At 33.1% G+C, this 12,075-nt stretch overlaps 1 protein-coding gene across 1 annotated transcript; it reads left to right on the top strand.

The window, feature by feature from the left end:
• Window positions 1-2,302: 2,302 nt before the first annotated feature.
• Window positions 2,303-11,204, top strand: LOC131801506 (cell death protein hid-like; the record flags this gene model as incomplete). Its single annotated transcript, XM_059120267.1, is given in 4 exon segments — window positions 2,303-2,753; window positions 3,415-3,563; window positions 3,566-3,600; window positions 10,579-11,204. Coding segments are annotated over 4 exon segments (713 nt in total), but the record flags the coding sequence as incomplete, so codon positions are not given.
• Between the last annotated feature and the right edge of the window lie 871 nt (window positions 11,205-12,075).

The raw sequence follows: 12,075 nt of genomic DNA, 5'->3' as shown, positions 1-12,075 counted from the left end.
GGAATGAAATTCGAATAGTCCTCCCTGTGATTGAAAAAATCCAATATGTCTTTAAAAAATATTCGGAAAGGATCCATGGCCTGAGCCTTGATAATCCTTGGATAAATACGCTTCAACTAGCTTTAAGAAGTCCTGAAGAAAACAATATTTGAAAATACAGTCTGAAAATATTCTAAAAAATTGGAAAAAAATTTGTCTTTGAATCCTTTGATTTCATTTGAATCCTTAGCTAAATGTTCTTAACAAATCAGGATCATACCTTGGTTACTTCTTAAAAATTCCTAATATTGTAGGTCGTTCGTTAGATAGTTCTCGAATTTTTTTTTTTGTTAAAAAGTGAGCGATCAAAGCTTTTCTACTCTCGGAAAATTACACTGTGCAAATTTCAAATTTTCCTATAATTAAAGGATAAATCCAGCAGATTATGAAAGTAGTGCAAAAAATGAAGAAACTTGTATTGGCGTTTTGAAATTTCACATTGCAAAGTAACCAAAATAGAGTGGACCCATTTCCCCCTCTTTCACACTTTTGGAAATTTTTGGATTGAGATTGAGATCCTTCGACGATGAAACTTCGCATCGCAAAGTAGCCAAATAGAGGGGACAAATTCCCCCCTCTTCCACACTTTTGGAAATTTTCGGATTGAGATTCCTGGGTTTCCGTGTATTTTGGGAATATAGTGTCTTTGGCAATATTGCAGACAAAAATAGAGGGTACAAGTTCCCCCCTCTTTCACACTTTTGAAAATTTTTGGATTGAGATTCCTCGGATTGAGATCCTTCGGAAATATTAGACAAAAATAAAGGAAACAAGCTTCTCCTTTTCGACACTTTTGAACATTTTCCGAGTGAGATTCCTCGGATTCCGTGCATTTTGGGAATGTAGTGTCTTCGGCAATATTGCAGACAAAAATGGGGGAATTATTTGGTTGACATTTTAAACCCTTAAGCGAGTTTTTGTTGACAAATATGATTAAAAACCCCCTTTAAACGGGATCGTAGCAAGTTAAAATATACAATAAAGTTCTTCGGCATAGAATTCTACTATGGGTTCTAGAAGACATAACCTCCCACAAAGTCCAGCTTTAACCCTAAAATGCGTCTTAAATATATATGAATATTTACAACACATTTTAGGTTTAAGAGGGACTTTGTGGGAGGTTATGCAAAAATCTCCCACAAAACTTCATTTTAGAAGTATGACTTAGAGGACAAAAATATTCTTCATCAAATTTCACTAAGTCTCACCAGAGAACAAATTTCTATATCCATGGTATATCACGAAAATATTTGCATCAATATTCCTAAACAAATATTTCCCTTTATTTTGATAATTTTTTACGTGTTGACGTCTGAAAGTAACATGAATTCCTAAAATCGTATTCCTGATCTAATCACCAATACTCTGTTCTGAGCTAAAGAAAACCAAAAGAGCTGAAAAGAACTAAAAAGTGCATTAATGTCCCCCACGTTGTGTAAGGGTAAATCACACTCCGTCCAGTTTCTTAAGATTGGATGAAAATAACTTTTAAAATAATTAAGATTTTTTCATTGCATATACATATTTTTATTGTGATATATGAATAATAAAAAATTGAATATCACTTAATTTACTCTCGGCAAGTCTCAAAACGCAGACAGAATTCATTTCATATCAACCCAACCAGCGAGCATGAGTTGAGATCGTAGGCGTTTTGACAGGCGCCATATTATATGCATTTTATACAAGGGAGAACAAAAAGCACACAACAACAACACCAACAGCTACAACAATTTGTAAATTGTTTTATTAAATATGTAAAGTATATGTCAACTATTCACAATTGATTAAATATTTTTTGCTAATGACTATGTGCCATGGAGATTTATGGAAGTGGAGATTAATTAAATTTATGGCCAGACAAGGGGAATTTGTCACTAGAAATAGATTTGTGTTACAAGTTATAAATTAAGAAGATATGGGTAAAATATTTAATTTTTTTTTATTATTTTTATTTTTAGCTTGATTGATTTTTCAATTCGGGAAATTAAATTAAAGTTAGTTCTTTCTCCTTAAATTATGCTACATATATAAAATAAGAAAATTATGAAGCATAGTTTTAGGAGAAATAAATACCTTTAATTTTATCAAAAATCCAGGAAAAATATATTTAATTTAATTGCTGTTTTTCTTCTGTATTTCTATATTACAAATTTAGAAATTATTTAGCATACTTTTAGGGATAACTTTCCATTTTTATTTCAACAAAAACTTATCAATTGTTCTTAGTTTAATTGTTGTTTTCTCTCCTATATACTTTCAGGTGCTCCAGTTTTCCAATATCCCCCACCACCCAGTCCCTCCTGCTCCGTTCACAGTCCCAATTACACGGGCGGTGATGTCTTCTTTCCACGCAGTCGCAGCACACCACGTACACCCCGCACAAGTGTCAGCTTTGCTGCCGGTGATGAGGTGAATTTTTTCCATCAATCCGCACCGACTTGCTCCAGTTCAGCCCAAACATCACAGGCACCCCAGTCAGCGCCACCAGTCAGTAGTCATCAGTATCTGCCACCGCATCAACAGCATTATCCTCATTATCCACATTTTGCCTATCATCACAACGGTCCGGGCTATTATCAATATACACCTCCGCCCACACCCACCACTGCCAATGCCACGACATCAACAGCGGCGGCAGGTTTGTCGGTGAGCTCAGGACCCAATGGTGCCCACAGAAGTCTACATCGAAGCCTATCAGATACAGCCAGACGGTAGGTATTTTGAATTTGAAAAAAAAAAAAGAATTGAGTACTGAATTAAAATAATGATTACAAGGCCCTTGAAAATTGGGAATTAGAATTGGATTTTCTGTTTGAAATTTTCATTTGCACCAAGTTTTCATTCCGTTGTGCCAAATTTTCCAGACAATTGACACCATTTTATTAAGCCTATAGTTTAAGCAATCTCGATTTTCCCATAGTTTCCAAAGTCTCGGAACAAAGTCCATTGGCCTTCTTGTTGTACATTTCTTTAATAGTAAAATTTTCAATTCTCCCATGAAATTACAAACCAGACTTTTTATTACCACAAAATGGCCAGCCAATGCTGACAGCAGGCCAGCACGAACAACAATGGACCGCCATATGTGGATGACACACTCAGAGTCTGACTTATGGTTGTCCGTGTTGTCGTTATTCTATTCTTTCGTTTTTTTCGTTTCATTTGTCTATAATGCCAAGATAAGCCATTTTTAAGCCTGTCATATATTTCCCTGGCTCTTCCATTTCTTGTCAATCGTTTTTTTATTAAAGCTTGATTGGTGTATTGTTATGATTTCCATTTGCAAAATTAATCATTGCCGTTTATTTTTAATTAATTATTATTTTATTTTGTCTTTTATTTCTTCCTTCCACGCCACTGCCACAATTAAAGATCACGTTTGACCTCGACGGGTGAAGATGAACGTGAATATCAGAGTGAACATGAAACGAGTTGGGATGAGTTCGATGATCGTTATGACAACTTTACAGCCGGGCGAGAGCGCCTGCAGGAGTTCAATGGCAGAATACCGCCACGTAAGAAGAAAAGGATGTGCCAAAACCGAAACCGGAAAAGAAGGTAAGTCAAAGACGAAAATTTAAAGAGATTAAGAAAATAGGAATATCTGAGCCCAATAGTATGCCACAAAATGTTAGGCCTTAAAATTATATTTACTGAAATGAAGGCCTGAAGTACCTGAAAAAATACACCATTCTTTTAGAAAAAATAAATTCAGCCATAAAGTATGCACTAAAATTTTAGGCCCAAAATATGGCATTTTTTCAGTAACGAAGCAGTAGGAGTGGAAAATATGTCTTATGTCTAAAAGTATGCACTAAATCAATCCAACGTAGAGCTTAGAAATAAAGAAATTAAAAATATTACCCCAAAGGTATGCTATGAAATATCAAGCCTAACAGTATGCAACATTTCTCGAAAGGGCGAAGAAAAAATCCAAAATATGCAGGCTCCATCTAAAACACTGTTCATCAAATTCGAAAAAACATGGTTGGTCCTAAAACTATGCAACATTTTAGAACAACAATTATGGAGGGAATGTATAGTTTTGGCTGTTCCAAAGGTTTATGTCTCAATCTTGGTATCAAGCATTTTTCTTCCATCCCTCTTCACAATACATCTAATAATTCATTTAAAGAAATTCAAACTAATATGCAAGCCTCAACAAACCTCTTTTCTGCCCCCTATTTTTGTTGAGCAACTGATGGCCTCTCGGCAATTAAACTGTTTCATGGCTAGAACGTCTCTCAAACTAAAGAAAAAAAATCAAAACGAAACAAAATAAACCTAAAACCTATAAATAAAATGCAAATTTGCGATAAAAATTAATTGCGCAGTGTTGCACACACACACACCGAGTTGAGCAGAGTACAGCAGCTTGTCGCGTTTTTTGTATTGGTAGGATAATAAAATTAAAAATTGCCATACAACATTTATGCATTTAAAATATTCGTTGGCGAATGCTAGCTAGCTACTCCTTCATTTTTTTATAGTTATTGTCGTTCTAGTTGTTGTTGCTGTTGTTGTAATACACAAAAGATTTCACAGAAGACTAGCAGAGTAGAGATTGTGTTGTTGTCTTTCTGGCTAGATTCTGTTTAAAACCGCGCCCTGTCATGTACTTCAGCCATGCAACGCTTCGTTAAGTTTTCTGTTTTCTGTGTGTGGTACTAGTCCGTTCGTCTGTTTACATTTATTTCGGTTTCTATTTTTTTGTATTCACAGTGTTCCATTACAAGCATTTTTGCACTTTTTACAAACGCTGCACACATGTGTCACTGCAACTCAAAGCCATTAAAAAAACGAAAGAACCTAGGAATTTTGAAAATTCTTTCTTTTCGGTTTTCAGTTGGAATAGAACGAATGTTCGTTCATTTATTATTGTTGTTTTCCCATAGTTAAGCTTTGTATCTTTTTGTGTTTTTTTTTTTTTTTCATATGTATAACTCGTGCTGTGTTGGGCTGTACTTTAAGCTTGAGCTTTGCAGGCAAGGAAATCGAACAAAGGATTGACGATACATGTTAAAGAAGAGGTTCGTTGGAACGTAGTTTTTTTTTCTGAAATAAAATCATCGAAAGGTTGTTGTTTTAGAAAACGACAACCGTCGTTAACAATTATTTACAACGCAATTTAGCTGGAAAATGCAAAATTAAAATAGTGAACATGTCGCGTTTATATTAATTAACAGAGAACATCAAAAGGCAAGGGCATCGGAACAATAGTTTGTAATAAGAACACAACAGCCCTTGAGGAAACAAAGGTTTCGGGAAGACACAATCGTCTGTTTTAGATTGAAATTCTCATTAACTGTTATTTAGTATGGAGATAAACAGTTTTAAATCGGAATAGCATGTTATGTCTTAATTAGTAAAGGATATTAAAATTTTATTTATAGAATCGTTAAAGGCTAGTTAGCACATTATCTTAGAGTCTATATAAAGTGGCCTTTTAAACATTTATCTTTGGATTTTTATAGCATAGTTTTAGGCGCTCTCCACAATTTTTAAAAATATATTTTAGGATTTAGGGCACATTTTTGTGAATCAGGGCAGTGTTGTCTCACAAAAGAAAATCTAGAGGCACGGATAAAAATAATCTCTATCCAATGTCTTTATAAGTAGCCCCATTTGCATAAAGGGAAATCTTTAGAGCACAAATTTAGTATTAAAATATAGGTCTAAAAATATGCAACAATTTATTTTATATTTTAAATCGCTTAGAAAACATCTGACATCCAACATGTACTAACAAAAAATCGGAGCCAATTTTTAGAAGAAGAAAAAAAATGAATAAATGTCAGAAAATACGCTCTAATATTTGGAGCCTAAAATATACAAAGTTTTTCGATGGATGTTTAAAAAACCTCTTTGAATACCCTCCACCATTTGGAACGATTTTGGCAATTTTCAAAAAAAATAAAATCCGCTAAAATTATGTTAAAATCTTAAAAATACCGTACCTAACCGTTATATTAGGGTCTATACGTCGACGTAGACCTGCATAGACAACTTTTGTTATATGCCATTTCAATATTTAAATGCGAAACTTGAAAAAAAAAAAATCGGTGAATAACGTAGCTAAAATCATTAAAATACCGAATATCGGGAGATACTATTATTTGGGGACTACACCGAAAGGTGGACCTGCACAGATAATTTTCTGTCATAGGCTGTAGTATTCATTACGAACTTCAAACACCAAATTTGAAACAATTCCGGAGAATAATGTCGCTGAAATCATCAAAATACCGAATATCGGGAGGTGCCGTTGGATGGGGGCTATATGAAGAAGTGGACCTGCACAGATAATTTTCTGTCATAAGCTGTAGTACCCATTACAAACTTCAAACACCAAATGTCGCTAAAATAATCAAACTGCAGAATATCTACAGGTACCGTTATATGGGGTTATACGAAGTCGTGGACCTGTACAGACAATTTTCTGTCTTAGGCTATAGTGTCCATTACGAACTTCAAATATCAAATTTTAAACAATTCCGGTGAACAATGTCGCTAAAATCATCAATATACCGAATATCGGGAGGTTCCGCTATATGGGGGCAACACCAAAGTGGTCCATTTCAATACCAAAAGTCCTGCAGACATAATATACATTTGAGAAAATTTTATCAATCTACTCCATTTCGTTCAGAGTGATTTCCATAGACCGACAGACGGATAGTCGGACGGACATTGCTAAATCGACATAAAATTTTATGCTGGTATTCCCTGCCTTACCCCCTGGTAAACATTACCATCGTTCTCCACTAATAAACAAACGTTGTTTTTTATAAAAACAACAATAAAGGATAAAGTCTGACCATTTTGCAGCAACTGGTCAAGAATATATATTCTTTGTGGGGTCTAAAATGTATATTTCCTCCAAACTATGGGGGAAGATATAAAAATATTCATAAAATTAGTGATAACACTAAAGGCCTAAAGGTATGCAACACTCGAAAACGTTTAAAGTTAAGTTATTTTTTATAATAAGATGAAAATTAAAACAATATAAAGGAATCCTTAAGACTATAATGTATTATCCTAATGTCGAGAGAAGAATCTAAAATATGAAATATTCAAAAATCAGGATGGATTTTATTAACACGTTTTATTGCGCATTTTAGCGGGATCAATTTTGGTAAAAATAAACAAAAATATCATGGATTAATGTACAAAAGTACACAATAGTGTGTTGACCTAAAAGTATGCACCATTTTTTAAAAAACGTGTTAGAAACACGTCCAAAAAAATTCATATACTACGGAAAATCGGTATAGATCTTGGTAAGAAAAGAACCTTTAATCTAAAATTTCGGCTGATTGGTTGGCCTTCTTTCCCCAAAACCCTTAAAAATACGAAAAATCTGATTTTCAAAATTTCTCCCTACACTTTCCCAACTCCCCTCGCACCCCAGCACATTTCACTCGTAATACGTTTAATTTTATTTCTTGCAATGTGTGAACTGCAATTTGTCACTTGTGCGAAGCGTGTTATTGCTCTATGAGTTGACGGGCGCAATGATTTGTTTTCTTCCAATACGTTTTTCTGCCGTCGAATGGATTTTATTTCTCTGGTTGTTGCTGTTCTGCATCAGTGAACATTGCTGGCTGACTAGCTGTTTGTTTTGCCTGCCTGGCTGCCCGGTTGCTTGTTGTCTTCTCTGGCCAACAGTTCGCATTCACATTTTCGTTTGATTGTAAATGATTTGTTGCTGGCGTTCGTTGTCGTTGTCGTTGCCATTGCCGATGTTTTCATGTTGCAGCACGTGCAGCCGAGATAGATGTTTTGCAAACTGCACACCAAATAAACGACACTGCATTTTGCTGAACAGATGTAGAAAATTTCCTTGATTTTTATAGTTTTACACATGGAAAAAGACTCAATAAGTGAGTGAAATTAAAATAAAAAAATCGTAGAAAAACGCTTAAGAAATGTGTAACATTTGTTGGAATTTGGTTATTCCCTACTCCGCCGGGTGTTTTTATGGCCATTTATGAGTTATGACCTTTGGTGTTACGAAAAAATTACTGTAGCTTGATTTTTTTAAACTTTTGCCCTTTAATGCCCAAGTATTGAAGAATTTATGACTTTGGGGAAAAAAACCGAACGCAAATGATATGTAACGAAAGATTTGTGATATATTACGTTGAAAGGAACAAATAAGAAGTAGAATAGACTTTAAATTTTAATGGAAAATTATGAGGAATGAATTAACTATTTTTTGGGGGGAAATATTTATAATTAACGAATTTTTTGCGAAGAAGCCTATGTCACCACCTCGGGCAACAACACAAAAAAAATAATTATTTATTGGAGCTATAATTATGAAATTAGAGCTAAAAAAGAAAGACTTGTATCGGTGTTTTTGAAGTTTAGATCATAAATTAACCTACAGGGAGGAGGCAAGTTCCACCCTCTTCCACATTTTTGGAAATTTCGTATTAAGATTCCTCGGAGTCCGTGCATTTTCGGCGTATAGTGTCTTCGGCAATATTGTAGAGAAAAATAGAGGAATATTTTTGTTGACAATTTTAACCCTCAAGGTTGTCAACGAAGGGGTCTGTTTGGTCCTTTTTTTAAACAGGGCGAAAATCTCCCTTTAAAACGGCAACGTTGCAAGTCAAAAATCTTCTACAAAATTATTTCCCAGAATAGTCTTCTATAGGTCCTAGAAGGCGCCAAGAGCCTAAATTTTACATAGAAGCCAGGAATTTATTTATGTTAAAATACATATTAGGTTTAAGCCGTACTTATGCGAGTTTTTGCAAAATCTCCATGAAATCATCATTTTTGAAGGACGATGCCGAAGACAAAAATATTCTTCATCAAATTTTACTATAAGTCGCCAAAGAAAAGAAATCTAAATTTTCATTGGGTATGGAAAAAAATCTGCAATTACTTTCCCACGAAAGAACCGAAATATTCTGTAACTTTTTAAACAAATTTTTCTCGAGTTGAGCCCTGAAAGTAACATAACATTTCATTTTAGGCAGAAAGAGTTAAAACAAGAAATATTCTACACAAAATTTTACTATAAATCTCAGAATAAATCAAATATCTAGGTACAATAGTTTTTATGAAAATTAGGTTCGAAATGTATATAGTAAAAGTGAAAATAATGTGTTTGCTTTTTTTACTGTTAATTTAACACGTATCCAGTACGAGTCATATCTCTCTTTATACTTCATTTTTTGGGAAAGTGTCAAAGAAAGAATTATTCTAGATAAAATTTCATTGTGAGTCTCTGAACAATATAAATTTATATATTCAATACGAACCGTGGAAAATAGCATCAATTTTGTTAATAAAAAATCATTTTTTTCTGAAAAAAAATTAGCACTTTTTCTAATTGGCCTCAAATTTTCTAAAAGCCAGCTTGTAAAAAATTCCAAATGGACCTGAACACGAAGAATTTTGTAAATCTGTTATATTTTTCCAACTATTGTCCCCCTCTTCCAATATCTAATAAATATATTGCATTAATTTTCATCTTTTTCGTGTTCTAATCTCTATTATTTCCCAAAATAATCTCTGTATTGATAACAAACTACACCCTGGAGGATTATAAAGACGCTCACACTTCCTTGAATCTCAGGGCAGTATATCAAAATAATCTCCCCCTCTTCCCCCTTGAAACAATAACTAAAGTTAAAAGAAAAGCCATGTTACACAACACAAGGTGATGACCCAGTTTAGTTCATAATCTGCTATGCAATTAAAGGTCTCTTGAATGGAGTTTCACCTCCACCCCTCTGAAAGTCGAAAAAAAGAAATTCATGACAAAAACAATAACATTTGGTCAACATCCTTATGTTTATTAACCATGGCTGGACTATGGCCATCCAGCGAGTTCATAACAATGAGACCACAACATTGACCTCAACATCGAGAGGCTGCAGCAGGGGGTGTTTTTGTTTCTCTCTGGCTTTTTGTTGCGAAAATGTCATAAATTATTTTCATGACTTTGGCCAGGAATAGGGGCGCAAAAATGTTCATATTCTGCTAACATAATAATAATCACTTTACTTGTTGTAGTCGTTGCTGGCTATGTTTGTAACAATGCCCAAATAATTATATTTCATAAATGTTGTTACAGTTTTTCCGCTCATCTTCATTTTGAATCGGGGAGAAAACACTTGTGTCCTGGCCATTCTTTTCTCTGAGTAGGGGAGGGGATGGAGAGTGCGTAATGTTTAATGCTATTATTAAAATATATGTATATGTGTGTTGGTGTGCATTTGCTTGTAAATAATTTGTTCTATTTTTCCCTGGGTGACATTTATGATAATTTATGGGAATAGTTTTTTTTTCTCTCTCGATGCCAGGGATGTGAATAGAAAATAATAACAGATTTGTTAACGCTTCAATAGTTGCAATGACCATTCGAATTGGATTATGAAAATGCAGGGGCATTAAAAACAAGTGGGGAGCCATTTTGAAAATATTTAAGGGTCACTTTTGATAGCATTTCACATATTGTTATTAATTTTTTGTTATATTTTACTAATTTCTTGTTTAAATTTTTTCCTCTTCCAGGAACAAAGCTTTACATGGCCCGCTGTTGTAACTGTCTTTGTGTTTGCCATGGGTTGTGGTTTTCTTGTGGCCCGATGAGTTTTGGCTTATGAATAGAAAAAAGGCCAAGCTAAATAAAAGTGGGAACAATTCATTATACAAAAACACAACAACAACAACAAAACTGCACAGCAACAACAACAACGAATTTATTTTTCTTAGCAAAAAAATAAACAAAACAAAATACAAAAGTTAAAACAACTCGTCTAGTTCATTGTTTGTGAGTCAAAATACCATATGGTGAAGGAGAAGCAGGAGGAGAATGAAGAGGAGTAACATCCGTGGAAGCAGGCGGAAAACAGAAGCTGACGGTGGGTGCAACGAAGCACAAATGGAGGTAGTTTATAGTCCTCTGGAACTCAGAGGACACACTAAACCCACACATATATACAAACACACACAAACATAAACTCCCCCAAAGGGCAGGGAAAGGGGGTTTGTCCTTTTTTTGTCCCAAAACAGAAACAAGGCAAAACATTCTCAAAGAAAAGTCACATTAAACAACCATAAAAAAACAAAACAATTTAGACTGGCAGCAAACAAAACAAGACAATTTAAAAAATAACAACAAAACAAAAAAAATATTTTTATACAAATCAAAAATATACACAAATAGAACTGAGATTTTTGGAAAAAACTTTACAAAAATACAATATTTTAAGAGAATCGCATTTTTTTGAAGAATTTTTCTGCTAATATTATAACAAAAATAGAATATATTTTTGGCTACATATTTACAGACAAAAAATCAAGCTTCTATATAAAATTTAATTTGCTGTTACAAAGAAATCGTAAAAAAATACACAGAAAAATATTTGTCTAAGCCTATCTTAATACTTAAACTTTTTATACATAGATATATGCTTACCATACATACACATACATACTAAATACAATCTACTGCCTTTTTATCTACAGTATTTTTCTTATTTTAAAACAAATAATCCATTTCGATGTCTGCAAAAGTATTGAAAAACAACATTTCAAAGATTTAAAAAAAATTAAACAAATTTGAAAATATTTAACATTATTTTGAAAAATTCATGTGGGAAATTAAAAAAAAATTAATATAAAAAAAAATTAAAATCCAATGAAGATACCAAAAACCAAAAAAAAAAGAATAAATTTAACACAATTTTGGAATGACTCACAAATCTTGGAAAAAATACCAAACATTAAAATAAAAAATTTAAAAAGAAAAATACAAAACTAAGCATAATTTTTGTTTTTGAATATTTGAGATAATTGAAACATAATTTTGCAAAAACACATAATTTTCATTGAATTAATAAAATATGTTTATATTTAACTAAAAAAAAGCAACACAAAATTTATAAATGAAAAAAAAAAATGAAAAATGCAAAACTAAATTTTATTTTTTATTGATATTTTTTTCATTATTTAAAATTCTTAATAGACAATATTCCGTTTTGTTTCATAAAAAACAAATGCTTCAAT

The sequence above is a fragment of the Musca domestica genome, unplaced genomic scaffold (assembly GCF_030504385.1).
Source record: "Musca domestica strain aabys unplaced genomic scaffold, Musca_domestica.polishedcontigs.V.1.1 162, whole genome shotgun sequence".
NCBI lineage: Eukaryota > Metazoa > Arthropoda > Insecta > Diptera > Muscidae > Musca > Musca domestica.
Note: the sequence above shows the minus strand (reverse complement) of the source record. Positions and strands in the feature narration are given on the sequence as shown.